Genomic DNA, 24,391 nt, shown 5'->3' with positions numbered 1-24,391 from the left:
AATATGTATGTTCGTGCAGTCCATTGAGATCTGAGTGTGAGAGCAGATATCGAATCGAGTTTCGTTCATTCAGCGGAGCCTCTAGAGCTGAGTGTGCACTGTATCATTGAATTATTGATCGCCGATGGTTTATATTTGTTATTATTTGTCTTTTTCTTTTATTCATTCTGAGTTCTGTGACTATAGGAATGTTATATTTAAGAATTAAAACAAATGTATTCATTCAATTTTGTTAAATTAAACAAATCCAGAGCTTCTTATTCTTGTTGTAGTACATTAATAAGGCAGAGTACATACATCTGTAACTGCAGTATGTCTGGAGAAGGTCTTATCAAAGAGTTACCAGCTACCATTCTCTTTGTTTTTTGACCCTTTTTTTCATTTTCTAATGCATTTTTCATGATCCACCTTTTCTCTCCTTGTACAAACATTTTCATATTCGATCTCCCTGCAGCAACTTCACAGACAGATGGAGTTACCTCCGATGTTCTCTCTCGTCCTCTACTGCCTTCCCTCTGCTTGACCTGCACATTATATGTGTGTATGATGTATTATATCAGATGAAACCCCTGTTTTATGGAAACGAAGCTGCAGCAAATAATCCTGGAAATAAATCAGCTTCAAATTTGAATGATTTTTATTCATCTTAGTTGCAACCTGGTCGTGCAATAAGACGATGTATTCATGCTGTGTAATACATTATTAACAGTCACTTCCATAGATGTAGTATAGTACTTTTTTTTTTGCTTTTTTTCGTTATGCAAAAGCTATAATTTGCATACAATAGTGAGTTTATTTTGCCTGCAAAGCTTAAAATGAGCTTTTCTTGTCTGGTGTTTGCAGTGCATGTTAATGTTCAAGGATCTAATTATAGTCAGTGATGCTTTTATAGCCTTTATGTCAGATTGTGTGACCTCAGTTAGGAGACGGCAGTTCAGAAAATATGAATTTTCAGACTCATCATTCAGAATAGTTTCTCCAAGCTCAAAACAGAGCTTTTGTTTTATGTATAAAACATTACGAACAAAAAAAAAGATGCTCGAGAAACTTTCCTGCTTGTATTTACAATATTTTTTTAACCTTATTTTGAGGTCAGGATTATCATTTTGTTATCGTCTGGCTGCACCAGGGGAAAGATATTATAAAATATATGAATAAAACTTCTGTTGAAGTTCTTACCTCTTCTGTTTTGAAGGCTGTTGGGTTTCTCGTGGTCGTGCCCCGCCCACTCCTGTCGTCCTTCTCCTCTTTCATCCTCTCTCTGCATCTCCAACCATCTCACCTTCACCTCCCTCTGGCATCTCCTCCTCCTCCTCCTCCTCCTCCTCCTCCTCATCTGTCCACCTGTTCTCCGCCTGGTTGTGTGTGTCTGCAAACTGACAGAAGAAGAAGAAGAATAATGGAAATATTGTTTCAAACAGAAGGAAGCTAAGAGCTAAGAGTTTTATGGTGATTTGACTACTTGAGGAATCGAGTGGTGACCCCTGGGGGTCTTTCATGTGGTATGTATGGAAAACATGATTGAGTGTGTTTCCTTATTCCCTATATTTGGAATAATGGACCATCTGCTTTGCATTCGATTTATCGTGCACTCTTGCAGATAATTAAGAAAATGCTAATTTTCTTAACCTAAAGTGTAGATTGAAAGCGCTTGTCAAGCATTTACAGCCTTGTGTTTATTATGACATTATGATGATGTGTTCCCATTTAATCTATCAATTTACGGAGAGATTGGTGAAACTTTCCTTTCGTGCTTATTCGCTTGTGCTCGGCCTTGGTTCGATTCGACTGGAGGAGCTTTTTTTTATTATTATTTTTTGCTTTAATAAAGAATTCCTTTACTGAAAGGATTTGACTTTTTAAATTCCTGTTTTGTTTGCCACTGAATGAGGTTCCTCCACATTTCATAAAGTGAAGTCGAAGGTTGACGGATCAAAAGCAGAAATACCTTCGACTCTGAATGACGGATCTATATCTGCGGCAAATTGAACGGTCGTGGTCATTTTGAATAATTAAGCGCCCTCATTTGTCGTCCTTCTGCTGGCATCGCAAGCCCTTTGTTGTTGTGGTGATATGTGATCCTGATAATGTCAATGTGGAGACACTGGATACTCTTGTGACTGAGGGTTGGGAGAATTGGTGCTGGTGATGATGTCGGGGGGGGGGGGGGGGGGGATTAAACCCAATGGAATTAAATGTCCTGCCAAGTTATAAAGAAGTCTGTGATATGTGGACGTTATGTGTGGTTTTGAGTTGCACGTCGATCGGGGTGTGGGCTGAGCTCACTGATGGAGAAAGAGCTTGTGCCGAGGACGGATCCGCAGTGAATCAGACACAATTTTTCGTTTTAGCACGATATTAAATCCCCCGTCCTCTCTCCTTCCTTCCATCTGCCGTGTGTTTCTCCCGCATCAGAGCAGGGAAGGGAGTTTTCTCAGCCATGAAGCTTGGCAAGATCAAGAGCTCCAGGGACGATCATCACAAGAAAGGAGGTAAAACTTCAAACAATACTATAAGACGCATTCCACTAATTAGCTCATTTCAACTTTTTTTTATTATTATTATTTACGTCTTTAAAGTTGGCTTCAGAAAATCTACACACTGAAACCTGTTCCTCAAGGTTTCTTGTTCTTGGCTCATGGCACAGATTCTCCTCTCCCGAGAAAATGTGGCCACCAAATATTCCAAAACATGCTAATAATTAACTGTTAAAACCCATGAAGTCGCAAAAAACTCTTTGAGATATAGCTGTTTCAATAGTTAATTACCTTCATTTCTTTTGTCCAGATGAGCCCGCCGTCCTGGACATGGACGACCTGGACAGGAAGGCGATCCGTCTCGCTGGAACTCTGGAGCCGGACACCATCTCTCTGGCCTCGGTCACCGCCGTCACGACCAACGTGTCCAATAAGAGGTGAGATGTTAAACTGTGCATGTCACACTGCTGAAAGTCATATAGAGTATTTCTACATCATTTAAACGTCCATGTGAGGGAACGGGATGACGAGAGTTTCTGATGTGTATGTTTCTTCAGGTCAAAGCCAGATATAAAGATGGAACCCAGCTCTGGACGACCAGTGGATTATCAGGTGTGTGTGCGTTCGTGCTACCATATTTGTGTGCCTAGAATTCTACTACTGTTATGAAGCCTCAAGTTTGGCAAGTTTACTGGTGTCATGTCTTAATGGGAACATACAGTACATTCAGTTGCCCGGTAACTCACCCATAGACCATAGATTGCTCCATAGACCACATTACCCCCCTCCGTCCTCCAACGGCACCTTACTGTACAAACTCCTCCTCCTCACCCACAAAGCCCTCAATAACCTTACCCTCTATTATCTCACTGACCTTCTCATCCACTATTCTCCGATCTGCTGACTCCAACGTCCTGACCCCCAAACATTGGTTCACCTTAGAGGACTCAGCCTTTGCCGTCACTGCCCTTACCCTTTTCTGGAGTTCCCTTCCAGAAAACATCATTAATTTATTTTCCTTTTGTTATTTTGTGAAGCGTCTTTGAGTGCTATAGAAATTTGTTGCTAACCCTTATGTGGAGGATAAAGTGGTAGAAAATTAGTGCTATTGCTATTGAAGTAGAGCAGAAACTAACGATTGAGATCACTGTTTCGAGTTCTATTTGCAACTACAGGAGTCGCCCCCTGGTGGCTAACTTCTAACTTCTTCTGCACTATTTATAGTTTACGGTGTTGGCGTACTTAAATGCATGCGTGCCTTTGTACACTCTATATCTGTAGAGTAATCATGTATAATATTCATGTATAGCGAAAGGAAACCAAAAAAACTAAAGTGCGTCTTCAATGTCCAAACAAATAATTCAGTGACTGATGACTGACGGATAAAAGTCTCCCTTAGATTTCCGAGTGAGTCACTTATTCCTCCTCTTGCCGAGAGAAGATCGATACCACACTTTTGTGTTAAGCACTGGGCTGGAGCCTGGAGGCGATTAGCTTAGCTTATCATTGAGACTGGGAGCTGGTGGAAATTGCTATACTGGCTTATTTTAAATCTTAAAAATCTACCACCCAGCATCTTTATAACTCACTAATTAACATATTATTGGATTCTGTAGTCGCACACTAACTCTTTCTTGGCAAAGTGAAGACGGATAATCTGTTGCTTTAGTCTTAGCTTCCTGAAAACCACAGTGTCATTTTAGCTTTTGTATACAAATTAACCTCAAGAGATGATCAGAGTTGATCTTCTACCGTGAGTTTATGTTCACTAATTTGACACAAACATGCTTTGTTTTCCATATAATCCAGGCTACTTTAATAGTGTATTTTCTGCTGGTTGACTCACTGTTTGTTGCCCTCTGCCAAGGAGGTATATGTTTTCTCTGTTTGTCTGTCTGTTAGCAACATAACTCGAAAAGTCACAGACAGATTTGGACGAAATTTTCAGGAAATGTCCGCAAATGGGGTCAGGAAGAAGTGATTAAATGTTTGCCGTGATCTGTAGACGCTATTTTTATTGCTATTTTGTAGGCACTAAGCTGCCTTGGCGGAGGTCTGCGCTCTCCGAGTACTTTTCTAGTTGACTTTTTTTGGACCGTCGGTCAGATCTGATGTTGTGTTATAACATCGCTCTCTCTTCAGATCAGCATCACAATCATCGAGGCTCGGCAGCTCATTGGCCTCAACATGGACCCCGTGGTGTGTGTGGAGGTCGGAGACGACAAGAAGTACACGTCGATGAAGGAGTCCACCAACTGCCCGTACTACAACGAGGTGAGACAAAAACATTGAATGGTGTTTCCCAAACCGCCGTCTGACATAATTAAAATGTCTTGTTTTGTCCACAAACCAAATATATTCAGTTCACAGGCACAGAGGAGCAGAGAAACCTGAAAAAGAAAATCATATTTAATGAAATCAATAACTTCATTTAATTGTCGCAGCCCTGAAGCAGATTTGGATTAGATCGAAACTAATAAAAACTACACAGGTGAAAAAAATAAACCCAGTAAATGTATCTATTATTGACCATGTTCTGTAAAATAATCACACATTTGACGATAACTCAGCTGCAGTAATAACCGTTTGACTGTTATGTGAAAGGAATAATTCATAGAGAATTATCAGCCGGTGTGTAACACCTCTGGCAGATGAAATGTTCCTGAACAGACAACACTCTTGTTGTTAGTCAGCCTTGGTGGGATCCACGCAGACGTCGGCCTCAGGGCCATTTTCTGCAGGGAGTGAAGTGGCAGTCTGTCTGCTATCGATTTGTTCCCTTTGTCTCAGAATCCCCCTGTGGCCGGGGAAAAAAGTGGGAACCAGAATAAACGAGATAATAGTCCAACAGGCTCTTTGTCCTCAAACTGAGAGGCCGATAGTTCGGGATTCTTCGGCGTCTGATAAATACTTGTTTCTATTCAGGTTAGAACTAGAAGGAACTTGTTATGAGATGGAAGTGACTGACGTGAATATCTACATCTACATTCTGACTATTATTTTAAAGGTGCCATATGTAAGAATGTGGCCAAAAACGGTTACTACACTCAAATTCAAAATACCGAGGTCTTTTAGGTTTCGTTTTCTGACGGAAGTGGCAACCCGTGGTTGCAAAACATAAACATGATTTGCAGTCTGCAAAATATTTTTTTTAATGCAAATATTTTGGCTGTACTGTTGTTGTTGGTGAGTTCAGTATGTGATACCTATATAATTAAAAGTCTTGTACAGAAACCACATACACAAATTCCCTTCTCACAACCAGTGTCAACATTTCTAATCACAATATAGAGCATAAACCAGACGGGTTTTTGCTTCTAATCCTTTATTAGAAGAAAAGTCAGGTGACTTGACGCAAGCCTGACTTAAGTCACACATTTGAGGACTTGAGACGTGCTTGACTTACGTTGGAAAAAGACTGGACTTGACTTAGACTTGACTAAAATGACTTGAAATGACTTTGACAAATGGAATATTTACATTTTCTCAAATATTGAGGAGGACTAAAAACATGGGGAAAAGTTGTCTGTCTGCTTATGCGGCCTTGCTTACAAACCTGGCAACCGAGCGACAACAAAACCGATATGTTAAACTTGCAAAACCCGCAAAGGAAGCTACAGCAGTTGGTTTTAACCCAACGCTAGTTAATGGTGCATCAAGAGTTGCTTATGATAAATGCGCAAAATGTAACCTGATTTAATGTTAAGGTATTTAATGTCAGTATACTTTCAATTTATTTTCTTTTTATTGATGTTATAATTCAGTTGTATTGGACCGTGACACAGTCCTGACATTATTTGGGTAATACAGTTTTTTTTTGACTGATAAAACTCCAGCCGTTCAAAATGGCTGTCTTTTTATAACATATTTAAATGTGGAATATCTGGAAAATCATCTTTATCATCTACATTCATATGACTTGACCTGTAACTTGCTTGATTTAAAGCAGGGACTCGAATTTGACTCCTTGAGATTCGCTCGTTGACTTAATGAACATAACCAACACATGCAAAGTTCCAAAAGGACTTTGATGAAGATGTAAAAATGCGTCTCTCATCTTTGTTTCTTCAGAGCTGAGCCCTGATGAGGCTGCAGCTACATTCAAATATCTGTTTAAAGCTCTTCTTCTGGTTGGTTTTCCCAGTATTTTTAATTTTTTGTCAAATAAAACTCATGCTGCACGACAAAGCCAGTTAATCCTCTGTGAGGCTGATTATGTTGAATGAAACATCTTACATTTCCGTTCAGTGCCTCAGATCCTCAGTTGAACTCTGCATTGATCTAGAAACTATTGTTTTTTTACTCCCACAGCACTGGTGTTTTCTAATGAAGGGTTAAGGTTAAGAGACTATATTGTAACAGACAAACCTTTTCTCCCCCTGCAGTATTTTGTCTTTGACTTCCACGTCCCTCCTGACGTCATGTTTGACAAGATCATCAAGCTTTCTGTGAGTAATGTGCATAAGCACAAGCCTCTTTTCACATTTTAACGTTTCAATATAAAGTTTCTGATTATATATTACATTAATGAGCATTCGCGCTCGAGCAGTTTGATATGAAACTGAAAAGTGAAATGTGTTTTAATACGCGGTGAAGGCAAGAAGAGTGTTTTTTATCATCCTTTGAGATGGAAATGCATAAAAGAATATGGCGAGTTATTGCATTAATGAGGTGAATTATTGATCCCACAGTGGCACTCGTTGTGCTAAATGTAAAAGGAAAGCTATAAAAAGATATTAAGCAGCTTAAGTATGATTTGTGATGATATCCTTTTATACAGTGATGGCTTCAGAATGTGTATATTACTTTCTAATTTTTATTCTCTACTATCTCTTGCTCTCTCAGGTGATTCACTCTAAAAATCTTCTCCGGAGCGGGACCTTGGTGGGAACCTTTAAGATGGACGTCGGAACTGTTTACTCTCAACCTGGTAAACAACAAGCTGGAGTTTTATAATAGAGAATGTTATCACATGTGCACATAGCTTTTTATTTGTCTTTTTAAAGTTAATTTAAAAGGTAAAAGTGTGTTTATCCATTTACAACAGCATCTGCTCCTGAGGTAACTATAAAGGGAACATTCTGTGATAATGAAAACAATAATTCATATATTCAGGTGATAATGCACTCGAAAAATATGGAAAAACTAAATTATGTTGTATTCAATTTCTGCCGATTGGAAATAATTTCACCTTAATCTTACACACATGGGCCTTAAAATCGAATGATGGATTTCTATTTCACATTTCTGTCTTTATGTTCTTACAAGCAGTGATTTTTTTTTCCTCCTAATTACCGACAGAACACCAGTTCTACCACAAGTGGGCCATCCTGTCGGATCCAAATGACATCACGGCCGGATGCAAAGGATATATCAAGTGTGACATCGCCGTGGTCGGGAAGGGCGACAACATCAAGACTCCGCACAAGGCCAACGAGACCGATGAGGACGACATAGAGGGGTAATGGACCGTCAGTTTTAACTTTACTTGACATATATATATGGGTGTAACAGTAGATATAAGTGCACATTCGAACAGCTCTGAATTAAAATGAGCTATTTTCTTCCATTTAAACATTGATATCATTGTACTTTAAAGGTCCCATATTAAGCAAAATCAACTTTTTAATCATTTTTAATACTTATATTTGGGACTCTGGAGGTGCTACCAGTCGCCTAAGTGTGAAAAAAGATGACTCACTCATGTTTTTGTTGTAGTCTCAGTCTCAGTTCAGGAGATAAAACACGTGATGTTGACTTCAGTGCTCATTGGGACGTCACAAGACGCTAAACTCCTGGAATTGTTGTCTCGCGGAGCTCGGCTTTGTCCGTAAAACACGTAAGAGTGCTGACGAGGGCAACTGTATCCGAAAACCGGAAGTCCGCGATGTCCGTGAAACGTTCTATATTCTTGTCTCCACAGTGCAGCACAGAGTTCTACACAAACTTCCAGCCTCAGAGGATTTATCTGTCCAGTGGATACATGTTATATATGACGGCAATGTGCCTGCTAGAGCCTGCAAATGATCGCCTTTCCAAATGCTAACTGCTGTTAGCTCCTAGTAGCCTCTGTGGCTGATGTCATTTCCTGTCCCTTAATAAGAGATACAACTAAACAGGGCTGTTTTGGTGCTTCATCCTTAAGGTATTTTGACCAAAGCATGTCACATTTTCATTAGGACACCAAAGAACTAGGTTAACTTAAAAAATAGGGTATAATATGGGACCTTTAATATAATTTAGTGCTTTTGAAAAAGAGACAATGGCTGTGTTTGGTAGGTGATACACATCTATCCCTATCTCCCAATGAGAGTTCATGGTGTCTCGTCGTCTTCCAGGAACCTCTTGCTCCCGGAGGGAATCCCCGCAGAGAGGCAGTGGGCGAGGTTTTACGTGAAGATCTACCGAGCTGAGGGCCTTCCGAAGATGAACACCAGCTTAATGGCCAACGTGAAAAAGGCCATCATAGGCGAGAACAGAGACCTGGTGGACCCATATGTTCAAGTGCAATACGCCGGGCAGAAGGTAAGTCCACGTCCAAAAAGATAACTCCTCCTCCTCCTCCTCCTGTACACGTTTGTACAGATTATGTGGGTAAATATACATATTAAAACGGCTTATTATCGAGAAACAACTTTTAATTTAAATAATTTAAAACGATTCAATTCTTGGTTTAAATTATTCATTAAGATTAGGTACCCAAAGTTTTAGAAGCACTGATTTAATTAACTTCACTGTTAATCTAATTTAATCACTGGCACTTAGCCTTAAAAAACTCCTGCCCCTTTTTTTTTTATTTCCTAAAGATCTGAACTTATCCTGAAAGTTATTCACTTTAAATCCTGAACAAAATGTTTCCCCAGTTTGCTGCAGGTCAGATTTGTACCCACTCTAACGTTAACGGCCGTATCGGTAACTATCAGATAAAGACTGGAGACACACAACTGACCACCACCAGGATTTATTGCTACTTTTCCGTCGCTCTATAAGTTCACTGTTATTCCCTTTTTCCCGTGCGTCCTCAGGGGAAGACTTCAGTCCAGAAGAGCAGTTATGAACCGATCTGGAACGAGCAGGTCGTCTTCACCGAGCTGTTCCCTCCGCTCTGCAAACGCCTCAAGGTCCAGATCCGAGACTCGGATAAGGTCAACGACGTTGCCATAGGAACCCACTTTATTGACCTGCGCAAGATATCCAATGATGGTGATAAAGGTGGGTTAAAACACATGCTGGGGGGGTCAGCATGTGAGCAGTTTGTCTTTTCACCCATTGATTAGCTGCCCGGCACAATCATTAGGGAGGAGTTAACTTGTTAATATTTTACTGTATGACGTAATTAGCAGAGCCAGAAACCGCGTGACCTCACTGACCTCGTGATAATAGCTGTATGAATGGAATTCACAGCGTTCAAATTGACTTATAATCATAAGATATACATTATCATGATGATGCACAGAGAAGATTCTTTGTGTTCAACGAAAAGTGTGAATGAAATGTTTGTGTGAGCACAGCCATACATAATATGTATTTATTTTTTATTTATTTATTTATTTATTTATTTATGTATTATTATTATATGTTGTTATGTATTTAATCATTTTTATTTTTTAATAATATATATTAATTATATATATATATATATAATTATTTTTATTATATTTTATATGATATTATATATAATATTATGTATTATTTATTCATTAAATATCTAGTATATATTACTGCCTATTATACTATGTCCTTTGCTGAATACAGTTCTGAAAAACAGTACAATAACAATAAATAATCTATCTGCTGTAATCATGAATAAATCATGATAAAAATGTACCAGAACAAAGTTTAACAAAAAAAACCAAAGGAGAAGTTTTGCTGTGAATTGATGAAATTACTAGGCAAGATTTTAAAGTAGTTATAAATCATATGGACTGAAATATTGACTCAAAGTCATTCCATGCATTTATCCGAACATAGACGACTTGGTTTTCCCTTTTAAAACAACATTTAATAGCATTTTAAACATTTAATAAGGTTCCTTTATTAAATAACACCAAACGGTGTTAATAATATACACTATAATAGTTATTAAATAACACTGCCCTGTGTTTTCATATTGTTAGTTATAGTATTGATAACAACATTATAATAGTTTTTTAAGTAACAATATCATAGTGTTTATAATAACTCTTCAAAAGTGTTATTATAGTGGTTCCCATATATACACTGGGTCAGTGTTAATTTCCAATTTGCTGTATGTTAATTACCTCGCCGTCTCCTTCTCATACTTGCGTTGCCATGTCCCAGGGTTCCTGCCCACCTTCGGCCCGGCCTGGGTCAACATGTACGGCTCCACGCGTCAGTACACGCTGATGGACGAGCACCAGGACCTGAACGACGGACTCGGGGAAGGCGTGTCCTTCAGATCGCGCCTCCTGCTCTCCATCGCCGTGGAGATCCTGGACATCAGCTCGCCGGAGATCCTCTGCTCCACGGACGTCCAGGTGGACATGGTTTCCAACATCTCAGAGGTGAAAACACCTGAAAAAAAAAAAAAATAGTTGTCAAAGAACAGCTGTGCACACAGGCTGATTTGACCTTTCCTCACTTCCTGACCTTACAATAAACTGTGCACCGGCACGTGTTCGGTTAACTGCTCTCCAGGGAAATCAGAAACGTCAGATTTCATGCTTCAGGGCAAGTTTGCCGGCAATTCAATTGAGCCTCCTGGCTGTTAGTGTGTAAAAGGCTCTCCCTGAGGAGTCTCAGTCATTAATGGCAGCATTGGTGCGCGCAATAGTCTGATACTTTTATTTTGGACGAGTTAGATTACCCATTTAAATAATACCGTGCAAATAAATTATGTATATTCGCTGTATCTCTTGAGGTTGGAGTCACTGTTTGTATTTATCACACTCCAGAGATGTGGAGTCCAAATTTATATTATTTTTTGGAGAGTATATTAAATACCAGATTTTAGATGACACAGATTAAGGTCATGCATTTTGCATATTGCATTATTGTATTTTCAGCACCTGGGCACGATATGTTCTTCTCCCTGCTCTCAGCTTTTTATCTGAAATGTACGTCTTCAGTCGCGTCTTTGATGCTGGCGCTGAAGTGATTCAATAATTCATATAATACGATAATGTTCTAGCTGTTATAGCTAAAGGTTTTAAGAACGGCTGTGTTTAAAGGTGCATTATGTAATAAATCTAAAGCAACTGGCCATAAAATCCTCCTAATATGTCACAGAGACTCAGGAATAATGTTCATATAACAAACTGAACTCACCAACAACAACAGTACAGACAAAATATTTGCATTAAAATAAATCTTTTGCAGACTGCAAATCATGTTTATGTTTTGAAATCATGTTTTGGCATGTGGCGCCACCTACCGCCGTCTACCAATCATTGCAGTCAGTCGAGTCTCAGCTGCCGAGCAACCGCGGGTTGCCAGTTATGTCAGAAAACGAAACCTAAAAGAACCTCGGTATTTTGAATTTGAATGTAGTAGCCGTTGGTCACATTCTTACATATGGCACCTTTAATTATAGATAAGGTGCTCCTGGATGTCACTCATACTTCACATAGTTGTTTGTCAGAGTGCCAAAGTGTCACATGACTGTGTAAAAGCTACAATATGGATATTTAGTTAATAGTTAATAGCACATGCTGCATCTAAGCCAGGTTTGGAAAGTGTTTTTGAGAAACTGCTCCAAATAGAACCAATTGTTAAAGTATCAAACACTCACTTAGAAATTCAATGTATGCACTAATGAGCTCAGTAAATCAGAGGCTTCTTGTGTATAGTGCAGTGTAATCGCTCTGTATAAGCAGCTCCTACAGTTATTATTCCACAGACACAGACGATAAAAAATGTTCCACTTTTTATTTACCGCCCCTTCCTCTCGCTCGGTCAGAGCGCTACAGGCAAATTGGAAGAGTTCTTCGTCTTTGGTTCCTTCCTGGAGGCCACCATGATCGACAGGAAGATCGGTGACAAACCGATAAGCTTTGAAATCACAATAGGTAAAAAAAACTATGTTCTAAACACTTTATAATTCACCTCTACGCACAACCCTGAACATCCTGGAATTGTCTACCTTCTGACAGGTAACTATGGCAACCAGATAGACGGCGTAAACAAGCCCTCGTCGGCGAGGAGGAAGAAGAAAGACCCGGAGAGCGAAGAGGAGGAGAGCGAGCTCATCCAGAACTCCAGCGAGGACGAGGCGGAGGAGGACGCCGACCTCGTCTCTGTGTCCACCACGCCACCCATGAAGCCGGTCATCACCGACAGGTCGGAAAACAGAACGGTGTTTCACAGTTATAGGAAAAATAAGGGTCTCTAAAATAATTCCTGAATCAGTCGGGTTTTGTTTTGTTTTACGCAACAGGAATTACTTCCATCTTCCCTACTTTGAAAAGAAGCCCTGCATCTACATCAGAAGCTGGTGGCAGGACCAAAGACGACGCCTCTACAACTCCAACATGATGGATAAGATCGCAGACAAGCTGGTCAGTGAGCACGCTTAGTTTCCAGTGACGCGCGTCAGGCAGCTGTAGAGGCGACAAACCTGATGTGCTGCGTCATCAACAAAATGAATGTGATGATAAATGGTAGCAATCGCTCATGATAATAAAATCAAAGTAAGTGAGTAGCAAGGGGGTCGTACCTATGTTCCCCGGGTCCTATGTTCCCCGGGTCCTATGTTCCCCGGGTCCTATGTTCCCCGGGTCCTATGTTCCCCGGGTCCTATGTTCCCCGATCGGGGAGCATCGGACCTTTTTTTTTTATGTTCCCCACTTTGTGGAAGCCTGGGTGTGGAGCTCCAGGGTAAAGGGTAAAGGGTTAGGGTTAGGGTAAGGGTTAGGGTCCTATGTTCCCTGGGTCCTTTTGGGTGAAGAGCGGGGAACATAGAACCCTTTTTTAGAGAAAGGGTCCTTTGTTCCCCGGTCTCATACAAAGCGGGGAACATAGGACCCTTTGGGTGAACAGCAGCGAACATTGGACCCTTTTTTAGAGAAAGGGTCCTATGTTCCCCGGTCACATACATAGGACCCGGGGAACATTGATACGGTCCCGTAGCAAGTACGGAAGCTAAAGCTCTTTTTATTGCAAACAAAAGATATCCAGTATTTGCAAAAAGATGTTAAATCACCTTGAAGCACTAACTAACTTGTTTTATGCTAAGTTATAGTTTGTTTGTGTGTGTGTGTTTTTTCTGCAGGAGGAGGGTTTGAACGATGTGCAGGAGGTCATTAAGACAGAGAAAGCCTTCCCAGAGCGCAGGCTCAGGGGCGTGCTGGAGGAGCTGAGCGTTGGTTGCAGGCGAGCTACTTAATAATATATAGTGTCGAGGTCTTTTATCATAAGTGACAATGAGACTATAAGGCAGAGGTTTTCCTCTGTTCAGTGGGAGTTGTAAAACAGCCGTAAGGTGCCAAGTCATTGTGATGGCTTTTCAATGAAAGCTTCTTTCACTTAAGAGATACGAGCTGAGACGACTGGAGACAGCAGCTCTCTGCACTGGAGACACTGGAGTGTCTCTAAAGCAGTTGTCATGGTGAACGAATCAGAACAGCAGTGTCCCCCTTTTAATGTGCTGTTTAGGGAAACTCTTTTTAGTTCAGTGATTGTATCTATGATGACAGCCTCTATTTTTTGTTTTTTTGGGGGGTCACAGATCACCATAAAACATACTATCAATTTCATTTTTTTGTGTTTCACGCTTAATATTCTCTGGTCATTTGCAGCCGCTTTGTGACCCTGGCCAACAAGGACATAAGCCAGTCAGGCAGAACCAAACTGGATCGGGAACGACTCAAGTCCTGCATGAGGGAAATGGTAGGATTTCTTTTTCACTAATAAAGTAGAGGAAGGAGAGGAGAAGGGGAATTAAAAGGGAAAAAAAGGAGAAGGATCAAATGCTGCTTCTCAGTCCCCAAACACTCCTGTAGTAAAAGCTGAAAGGAGCTTTTGTATGTATATATGCAGATAATTCCATACATTCACAATGCTGAAAAAACAGTTGTAATAAAATAACCCTATCTATGTTACAAAATATCTGTTGCAAAAAAAGTTGTATTGTTGCACTAAACTACCTGGAAAAGTTTTGGTGAAGTACACTCTTAGAAATAAGGGTTCCAAAAGGGACCTTCTATAAGGGCTGATTTTTTACCTGGAACCATTTGCTTCCTTTCCAGAAGAAAGGGCTTTTCAAGGGTTCTTGATAACACTAATGGTTCCACTAAGAACCATTTTGATCCAGAGAACCCTTTAAAACCCCCGAATAAAGCGTTTTAAAAGGGATCTTGGTGGAACCCTCCAAAAGGGTTCCAGGTGGAACCTTTTTATAGTCCTTCTACAAGGCCTGGGGTTCTACCTGTTACCATTTGCTTCCTTTCCAGAAGAAAGGGTTTTTCAAGGGTTCTTGGTAACATTAATGGTTCCAGTAAGAACCATTTTAAAACCTTTAAACCCTAAATAAAGGGTTTTAATATGGTTCTAGGTGGAACCCTCCAAAAGGGTTCCTGGTGGAACCTTTATAAAAAGGTTCTACCTGGGTTCTCCTATGAGGACAAGCCAAAGAACCTTATATGGTTCTACTTAGCACGTGTATTTCCAAGAGTGTATGTACAGAATACTGTATGTGTGAAGCTGGTTATCACACTGACCTCTGCTCCTTCAGGACAGCATGGGTCAGCAGGCCAAGCAGATCCGCACTCAGGTGAAGAAGAACACCGTCAGAGACAAACTCAAGCTGGCACAGAACTTCCTGCAGAAGCTCCGCTTCCTCGCCGACGAGGTACACACTGTACACTCCAAACTCTCAAGACACAGAATATAATTATACCACGCACGGTACCAACCGTACACTGGGATGTTTTCTTCTGTATCTGTGTCTTCCATGTCCAGCCTCAGCACAGCATCCCAGATGTTTTCGTCTGGATGATGAGCAACCACAAGCGCATCGCGTACGCCCGCGTTCCCTCCAAGGACATCCTGTACTCCCTGGTGGATGAAGAAACTGGTAAAGACTGCAGTAAAGTCAAAGCCGTCTTCCTCAAGGTATGATCACATCTTCATATTCTACTCATACACTCTTGGAAATAAGGGTTCCAAAAGGGTCCTTCTACAAGGGCTGAGGTTCCACCTGGAACCATTTGCTTCTGAAAAACCCTTTCCTGAAGAAAAGGTTTTTCAAGTGTTCTTGGTAACACTGATGGTTCCAGTAAGAACCATTTTGATCCAGAGAACCCTTTAATACCCTTTTCCTGAATAAGGGGTTTTGAAGATGTTCTTGATGGAACCCTCCAAAAGGGTTCCAGGTAGAACTGTTATAAAAAGTGTACCTGACTCATTATGTAGTGATTTTACATTTGTATCTTTATTACAGCAATACTAAGTGCCATATTGGCTCATCCCTACACTCTTAGAAATAAAAGTGCTAAGTAGAACCATATAAGGTTCTTTGGCTTGTCCTCATAGGAGAACGCTTTTTGGCTCCAGGTAGAACCTTTTTATAATGTTTCCACCTGGAACCCTTTTGAAAGGTTCCACCAAGAAAAGGGTTCTCTGGATCAAAATGGTTCTTACTGGAACCATTAGTGTTACCAAGAACCCTTTAAAAAAAACCTTTCTTCGGGAAAGGGTTTTTCAGAAGCAAATGGTTCCAGGTAGAACCTCCGCCCTTGTAGAAGAACCCTTTTGGAGTCCTTATTTCTAAGAGTGTAGTATAGATGTAAATCTAGGACAGCTGCCTAAAAAAAGAGGGTGGAAATCAATTGAAATATGAATGTTTAAGCATTAGGTTTCATGATTGGCTTATGGTAATAACACCATTGTGTTATGATGCAAGGGACTCGACTATTCAAAGTGAATTCAAATGCATAATTACTGAGCTCTTCCTCTGTTCCCTGTCCCACAGCTGCCTGGTAAGAAGGGCTTCGGTCCCGCAGGCTGGACCGTTCAAGCTAAGCTGGAGCTGTATCTGTGGCTGGGCCTCAACAAGCAAAGGAAAGACTTCCTCAGCGGTCTGCCCAATGGTTTCGAAGAAATGAAATCTGCGAAAAGCGCCCTCAGTCTTCACACCATGCCTCCCGTCAGCCTCGTTTACAACAGTGAGTGCCGTAAAAAACGCCTAAATGACACCGCTTAAACACATCCAGAGAGCCGATCCGGGGTCATATCGGCTCTGAGTGACAGTATATGGCACATTAGCATTCACTAAATACTAAAGATAGTAAACCGGGAATTGATGAGCCATTAAAGTTTACTGCCACTTAGGAGAAACGAGGAAGTTTTAAAGTGTGCTTTTACTTTAATGTTTATGCATGAGTCTCTTAAACGCGGTGGGTTTTACATTTGTTGAAAAATTAAATATAAAATCCAAAATCAATTAGAGGCGCTGTGTGACTTTGTGGTTTTTACTTTTCTGCGTGTACCCAACAGTGAAGCAGGTGTTCCAGCTGCGAGCGCACATGTACCAGGCCCGCAGCCTGTTTGCCGCAGACAGCAGCGGACTCTCGGATCCCTTCGCTCGGGTCTTCTTCTCCACACACAGCCAGGTCACTGAGGTAAGACCAAACACAATGTGTGCATATGCTCCTTTAAATCAAAACACTCACAGTGAACAACAAACAAAGGTTTGTGTTGTTTTTGCCGTGTTTCTTCAGGTCCTGAGCGAAACCCTGTGCCCGACATGGGACCAGCTGCTGGTGTTTGACGACGTGGAGCTGTTTGGCGAGGCCAGCGAGCTCAGGGACGACCCGCCGATCATCGTCGTCGAAATCTACGACCAGGACACTGTGGTAGGATCCTGCAACATTAGAGAAAGTGTTTCTGTGCTTGGGGAAAAAAAACAAAAACTAAAAGTTGCTTCTCTATCCCTCGTCTCCTGTCCACGTTTGTCTCACTCATCCATCACGTCCCTCTCATTAACTCTGACGTTCCCGTCGGCTAATTTAGAGTGTGAATCTATACTGTATTTTCCAACGCCTGTGCGAGTTAGAAGCTTTAATAACTACTTTTGGCTGTCGTGGCGTGAGATGTGTGGTTCATATAGCTGCTAATGAGCTCTGGAGAAGTTCAGGAAAAGTTCCTCCACAACTTTCCCCCCAGTGTCATATATAACAACGGTTTCCTCTGTGGCAGGAAAAGTGGCACTAACAGTGATGCAGTGGAGAGAAAAAGTACTACAAAATACTTGAATGAAAGGCCACACTCTTAGAGATAAGGGTTCCAAAAGGGTCCTGCTACAAGGGCTGAGGTTCTACATGGAACCATTTGGTTCTGAAACCCTTTCTTCTGGAAAGGGTTTTTCAAGGGTTCTTGGTAACACTAATGGTTCCAGTAAGAACCATTTTGATCCAGAGAACCCCTTTCCTGAATAAAGGGTTTTAAAAGGGTTCTTGGTGGAACCTTTATATTCTACCTGGAGCCAAAAAGGGTTCTCCTATGAGGACAAGCCGAATAACCTTTAATGGTTCTACTTAGCACTTTTATTTCTAAGAGTGTAGGGATGAGCCAATATGGTACTTAGTATTGGTGTAATAAAGATAAAAATGTAAAATCACTATATAATGAGTCAGGTACGCTTTTTATAACTGTTCTACCTGGAAACCTTTTGGAGCGTTCTATCAAGAACCCCTTCAAAAACCCCTTATTCAGGAAAGGGGTATTAAAGGGTTCTCTTGATCAAAATGGTTCTTACTGGAACCATTAGTGAGTGTAGTGTCTCTCTTTGACTCCCCTCTTTTATTGTAGTAGTAACAATAACTGGAGAAATATCACTTATTATTGTTCGAGGAAATTCTCCAAATTTTCCTCCAAACACTTTCAAACTAACAGCGACACAGCGTGGCCACTATGCATCACACCATGCATCCTCTCACTCTTGTGTCTAACTCCCCTTCCCGCCTGCTGTCACAATGTGGTGTTCAGGGCAAGGCAGAGTTCATAGGTCGGACCTTCGCCAAGCCCACCATCAAGATGTGCGAGGAGCACTACGGCCCCCCGAGGTTCCCGCCGCAGCTGGAGTATTATCAGGTTTACAGAGGCAACTGCACCGCCGGGGAACTGCTGGCTGCCTTCGAGCTGCTGCAGGTACACAATCAAACACAAATACTCAAACTTCTTCTGCTTTATCCTCGCCATCCTTTTATCCGCTCCCTTCACGTGCTCTACTGTCCACCGTCACCATTTCTTCCCTTCCTGCGTCTCCTTCCCGCTTCCTACAGATTCCTTTCAATATGGAGGAGATAAGGCGAGCTCTCATCGCCGTCCATAACTTTGCTGTGCCTCAAATCAAGGTGCTCTTTTCATTCTCCTTTTCATCGTCTTATTCTGTGACGTCTCTTGTCACCACTGTCTTTACCCTCTTCCGCCATGACATTAAACTTTCACTTTTTTCTGCGTTTCCTGGAGCTGTTACAACCTGGAATTATGAGATTTTCCTCACTTTTTCCCCCCTTATAGATCGGTCAAGGAGGCAGAGCTGAACTTCCTCCCCTTGAGGGACCGACAGACTCTGAGCACGGGCCAATTATTGCTGTGCCGTTGGGCATCCGGCCTGTCCTGAGCCGCTACCGCATTGAGGTAACACAGTGACAAGGGATTCTTGTCTTTTCGCCTCTAAAACATCATCTTTCCTCAGTGATAGACGGCTGTTTTTCTCTGGTTCAGGTTTTGTTCTGGGGGTTGAGAGACCTGAAGAGGATTAACCTGGCTCAGGTGGATCGGCCCCGCGTGGACATAGAATGTGCAGGTAAAGGCGTCCAATCTGCCCTCATCCAAAACTACAAGAAGAACCCAAACTTCAGCACCCTGGTCAAGTGGTTTGAAGTGGTGAGTAGGACGATTTAAAAAAAAGTCATATTTTAGATCTTATCACAACTTATCTTAGAGTTTTAGAGCCAGCGTTGTTCTGTCCTCCTTCTGTCGTCAGGACCTGCCAGAAAATGAGCTCCTCCACCCTCCTCTCAACATCCGGGTGGTGGACTGTCGAGCGTTCGGCCGCTACATCCTGGTGGGGTCGCACGCCGTCAGCAGCCTGAGGCGTTTCATCTACAGCACCCCGGATAAAACGTCCAACAACTGGGCCACTGCAGGTGAGCGCACACTCACTGGAAATAGTACATTTATTAGTTTGGCAAGGAGACGAAAATAAATCTGAAACACACAAGGTCCAAAAACTCATCAAGACTTAATGAATTAGTTGTGTTTTTCCTCACAGATGTGCATGTCTCCTTTCTCCTTACTTTGTTTTGTAGGAAACAAATACACAATAAATAGTTTATGACAGATGTCTAGAGCATTAGCTGTGTTTGGAGACGTTTGTTTTTTGCAGCCAGGCGAAAAAACGGTTTAAAATTTTGCATTTGCAGAAATCAAAGACTTCCATATTATCCTTTCTCTATACATTCAGAGGTAGTTGAATTCTTGACTATTAAATGAATGTGTAATTTCTGCACACTGTCACTGACATTTTATCTTCTTTTATTGTTCATATCCTTTAATCTTTTAAAAATATGTTTTTCCTCTTTGTCAGTGTGAGACCTGCAGGTTCCTGTGACCAAAACAATGTTTGCAAATAATTCCTAGACTTTGGTTTTAACCTTTCCAAAAGTCAGCTGCTTGATCGACCATAAAAGGTCTAGATAATCAAAAGATGCAGCATGTCAAAAGAGGTTAAAACAAACTTTTACAGTTTCGCTTTTTTTATATATATATTTCTGACCCAGCTCTCTGCTCACTAAAGAATGGATTGTCATTCTTTTGTTGTTTTAACTTTACTGATTTCTCTGCTTGCTTTTCCACTTTCCTCTCCATCCTCCCTCCACCTGTCCTCTCTTCCATATCATCGGCTGTTCTCTCTTGCTCTCCTTCAACCTTTTCCCTGGCCCTCGCTCCAGCTAAGCTAATGAATGGCTACATGGTCCTTACAAACGGCGGCTCCCAGCCTCGCTCCTCACCCAGCCTTTCCTCCCGCACCCTCTCTCACCCCACAGGCGACATCATCGTCAACATGGACACGGAGCCTCTGATTCGCAAGATGGACACGGTTGTCAAGTTAGATGCCGTAAGCTCATCTTTTACACCATACATAATGTTTTCCTGTGTGTTTATAGAGACTATCTGGCCACTTTATCATGTACACAGAACACATAGTAAAGTGCCCACTGTGGTCCTCTGCAGCTGTGGTTGCCTTTCTATTATTTCAAACTAGTCAAACAAGGATTTTTTTGCCCAAATAACTGCTGCTGATTCATTATTTTCCCATTTTTGGACATTTTCTCCCTGGAAAACCTATAATTAATGTGTAAAAACCCAAGTAGATCAGTCGTTTCTGAAATACTCAGTCCAGCCCATCTGACTGACCTCTTTCAGAGACAGATAATTCAACTTTTTCTCCCCTATAATGGCCGGTGAGTGTGTTGCTTGTCTGTTGACATGTGCCACCCCTACCTGCATCATCCACTGCGTCTAATTACCCTTGTGTTGTTTTGTGTAACGCCTGCCGTCGTAGACGTCCGACGCCGTTGTAAAAGTCGACATGGTGAGTAAAGCGACGTCTCGTCAGCTGTGAGAATGTGAACCCGGAGATTACTCACAAGTGTCTGGTTGTCGTCGGTTTGTTTTAACAGACTGAGGAGGAGAGCGACAAAAAGAAGAAAAAGAAGAAGAAGAAGAAAGGAGAAGTCGAGGAAGAGGAAGAGCCGGACGAGCGAATGCTCGACTGGTGGTCCAAGTATTTCGCCTCAATAGAGACGCTGAAGGAGGTTTGTTTAGTCGACCCAGGACCGCCTTTACTTATGAAATCCTATGAAATCCTTGCTCATATCTTCTTCTTCTTTTTTCCAGAAACTCAGAGCCCAGGAGGCGGCTCAGGCCGAGGCAGAGGAGAGAGAGGACCTGGAGATAGCAGCAGAGGCAGCAGGTATCAAAATCTCCTCCAAAATCAAACAGTCTGTTAAAACAGTTATGCCTCAGTATGTGAAGAATATGCAATATGTTAGTTAAAGTCTGAAGGTGGTCGTGAATGAGTGGACAGTTTTGGATGTGACTATGAGAGAAGAGCATGCAGAGTCTTAAGATGTTCTTCCCTAGTCCTTCATTCCATCGAATCCATCCTTAAAGGTGCCATATGTAAGAATGTGGCCAAAAACGGTTACTACGTTCAAATTCAAAATACCGAGGTCTTTTAGGTTTCGTTTTCTGACGTAACTGGCTCGGCAGCTGAGACTCTACTGACTGCAATGATTGGTAGACGGCGGTAGGTGGCGCCACATGCCAAAACATGATTTCAAAACATAAACATGATTTGCAGTCTGCAAAAGATTTTTTTTTTTTTATGCAAATATTTTGGCTGCACTGTTGTTGTTGGTGAGTTCAGTTTGTTATATGAACATTATTTCTGAGTCTCTGTGACGTATTAGGAGGATTTTATGGCCAGTTGCTTAAGATTTATTACATAATGCACCTTTAAATCTCATGTCCTGGTCAGACTCCAGCATTATCACATTCATGACCATCTCCCGCACCTGTATCACCTCTCAGCTCTGCAGTTCACATGAAAGCTGGCCGATTTGTATGTGACACTGTGAGATTTAAAGTACATTTTCCGTGAATTTTCCGTGAAGTACTACTGCTTCTAAGTTTTCTAAGTGACAATATTTGTCACATGCGGTAATCTTTTATCGATCATTTCAACATTTTTAAGCGACCTATTTTCAGTCAAAATGATTCTGTCGGCTTTCATGTAAAGTGATGTGTGCCGTGCCGTGTGCAACCCCTGCCTCCCGTCTTCATGACCCCCAAACCCACCCTTGTCCACCTCCATCTCCACCTCCACCTCCGCTCACCCACGGACTCAGACATCAGACCTGATGACCTTCTCCTGAAAGGCTCCAAGACCAAAGAAAAGGGCAAAGACAAGAAGAGCTCCAAGGACAAGAAGAAGAGTCAGGGCGCGGACGGAACCGACAATGAACCGGTCAAATCGAGAGTGGACGAGCTGGTGGTGAGTATGAGTCCTGCTTGGCACGGATACAAACCAGCAACACACACGTGTGTGTATGTGTGTGTAGTCATACCTGGCGTGTTTTGATGACCTGTCCAGGTTTACAACAAGGAGCTGGAGAGCGAGTACGGCACCTTTGAGGACTGGCTTCACACGTTCAACCTGTACAGAGGCAAAGCCGGAGATGACGACGAACGCGCTCTGGACGATGACAGGATCGTTGGCAGATTCAAGGTCTGGAAACCTCGTGGAAACGTGAATACATGCTTACCTCTAAGACGTTTACGGTGTAACTGGCTGTTTTTTCTCTCTGACGCAGGGATCCTTGTGTATGTACAAGCTTCCTTTGTCTGAGGAGATCACGAGAGAGGCGGGGTTCGATCCCAACATGGGCATGTTCCAAAGCATCCCGCATAACGATCCGATCAACGTCCTTGTCCGCGTCTACGTCGTCAGGGTGAGGAGCCGTCTCCGCACGCAGGAAATAAACAGAATCAGATTAATATTCTTCATGTTCTGTTTCGTTTATACTGTTTCCAGGCTACAGATCTTCATCCCGCTGATATCAATGGGAAGGCTGATCCGTACATTGTCATCAAGCTGGGCAAATCAGAGGTCAAAGACAAAGAGAATTACATCTCCAAACAGCTCAATCCTGTATTTGGCAAGTAAGTGAAGAAAATGTATCCCTTCTGTAAAAGAGAATCTGCTTTCTTTTCTCTGTATTTGAATTAGCCTCACATTCTTCCTCCGTGTTTAGATCATTCGACATCGAGGCCACTTTCCCCATGGAGTCCATGCTGACCGTGTCCGTGTACGACTGGGACCTGGTCGGAACGGACGACCTGATCGGAGAGACCAAAATTGACCTGGAGAATCGTTTCTACAGCAAATACAGAGCCACCTGTGGCATTTCCGCCAACTATTCAGTGTGAGCATCAATGTTTCTTTGCTATTTAGAGCTAAAATACTCATGTAAATCTCATCAAATAAAGTTCTGTTATTGTTTTACCTCAGAATCTCAGTAACCTCTTTTCTTATCCATTCATTATAAGCCATGGATATAATGTATGGCGAGACCCTTTGAAGCCCAGCCAGATCTTGGCCAAGCTCTGTAAGGACGGCAAGATTGATGGACCTCATTACGGGCCTGGAGGCAAAGTCAAGGTGGCAAATCGAATCTTCCTGGGAGCGACGGAGATAGAGGACGAGAATGGTACGGATGCATTTGACTACACTAAGGTTGTTGGGTCACTTCAATGTCCCTCCACTTAATTTTACAAATAATATCTAAAAACATTGTGTCTGAAGAGTTTGCTGTCAAATTTTACATAGGAAAAATGGTGTACTGGTGTACCTTTACCATCTGTGATGATCTATACTTCTTTCCTTTCATCGACCTCTCAGGTTTGAAGAAGCAGACTGAAGAGCACCTGGCTCTGACGGTGCTGAACCACTGGGAGGAAATCCCCAGAGTTGGCTGCAAGCTCGTCCGCGAGCACGTGGAGACCAGACCCCTGCTGAACCCGGACAAGCCCGGCATCGAACAGGTGAGAAACCACCCAGACTCCCTAAAAACCAGATAAAAGTGACACTCACGTGCACTATGTTGTTCCCTGTTTGTTTCCTCGAAGGGCCGCGTTGAGATGTGGGTCGACATGTTTCCCATGGACATGCCTGCACCTGGACCTGCCATTGACATATCACCACGGAAACCAAAGAGGTACACCTGGAGAAGATTAGAAAGATGTCATTTTGATTTATTGTGTATGGCGAGAAAAGCGTAAATCTGATTAATTTGGAGGGTTTTTTTCGGAGGGTGTCTAAAGTTCTGTAGTTTGTTTTTTTTCTCCAACAGAATTTGTAGTTTTATCCCCAGGTTGAATTATGG

General features: G+C 41.9%; 1 protein-coding gene across 2 annotated transcripts in view; it reads left to right on the top strand.

Moving 5' to 3' along the window:
• The window catches only part of otofa (otoferlin a), a gene marked incomplete at both ends in the record, with an annotated part of 67,518 nt that overhangs the window by 36,773 nt on the left and 6,354 nt on the right, over nt 1-24,391 (top strand). For both annotated transcript variants that reach the window (XM_083899142.1, XM_083899143.1), the window contains 36 exons: nt 2,416-2,492; nt 2,788-2,914; nt 3,035-3,089; nt 4,620-4,751; nt 6,863-6,925; nt 7,323-7,407; nt 7,779-7,938; nt 8,816-9,002; nt 9,503-9,689; nt 10,779-11,002; nt 12,397-12,505; nt 12,590-12,776; nt 12,874-12,994; nt 13,708-13,808; nt 14,234-14,324; nt 15,169-15,285; nt 15,396-15,548; nt 16,408-16,600; nt 16,932-17,056; nt 17,156-17,290; nt 18,423-18,584; nt 18,957-19,076; nt 19,164-19,325; nt 19,426-19,588; nt 20,489-20,559; nt 21,007-21,036; nt 21,125-21,259; nt 21,342-21,417; nt 22,355-22,500; nt 22,600-22,734; nt 22,820-22,957; nt 23,041-23,168; nt 23,261-23,431; nt 23,556-23,716; nt 23,908-24,050; nt 24,135-24,223. In XM_083899142.1, coding sequence (XP_083755268.1) covers nt 2,416-2,492; nt 2,788-2,914; nt 3,035-3,089; nt 4,620-4,751; nt 6,863-6,925; nt 7,323-7,407; nt 7,779-7,938; nt 8,816-9,002; nt 9,503-9,689; nt 10,779-11,002; nt 12,397-12,505; nt 12,590-12,776; nt 12,874-12,994; nt 13,708-13,808; nt 14,234-14,324; nt 15,169-15,285; nt 15,396-15,548; nt 16,408-16,600; nt 16,932-17,056; nt 17,156-17,290; nt 18,423-18,584; nt 18,957-19,076; nt 19,164-19,325; nt 19,426-19,588; nt 20,489-20,559; nt 21,007-21,036; nt 21,125-21,259; nt 21,342-21,417; nt 22,355-22,500; nt 22,600-22,734; nt 22,820-22,957; nt 23,041-23,168; nt 23,261-23,431; nt 23,556-23,716; nt 23,908-24,050; nt 24,135-24,223 — 4,659 coding nt within the window. The remainder of the gene's footprint in view (nt 1-2,415; nt 2,493-2,787; nt 2,915-3,034; nt 3,090-4,619; nt 4,752-6,862; nt 6,926-7,322; nt 7,408-7,778; nt 7,939-8,815; nt 9,003-9,502; nt 9,690-10,778; nt 11,003-12,396; nt 12,506-12,589; nt 12,777-12,873; nt 12,995-13,707; nt 13,809-14,233; nt 14,325-15,168; nt 15,286-15,395; nt 15,549-16,407; nt 16,601-16,931; nt 17,057-17,155; nt 17,291-18,422; nt 18,585-18,956; nt 19,077-19,163; nt 19,326-19,425; nt 19,589-20,488; nt 20,560-21,006; nt 21,037-21,124; nt 21,260-21,341; nt 21,418-22,354; nt 22,501-22,599; nt 22,735-22,819; nt 22,958-23,040; nt 23,169-23,260; nt 23,432-23,555; nt 23,717-23,907; nt 24,051-24,134; nt 24,224-24,391) is intronic.

Source organism: Microchirus variegatus (genome assembly GCF_963457635.1).
Source record: "Microchirus variegatus genome assembly, chromosome: 12".
In the NCBI taxonomy this organism is placed as follows: domain Eukaryota; kingdom Metazoa; phylum Chordata; class Actinopteri; order Pleuronectiformes; family Soleidae; genus Microchirus; species Microchirus variegatus.
The sequence above is the reverse complement of the archived record's forward strand: the minus strand, read 5'-3'. Positions and strand labels throughout refer to the sequence as shown.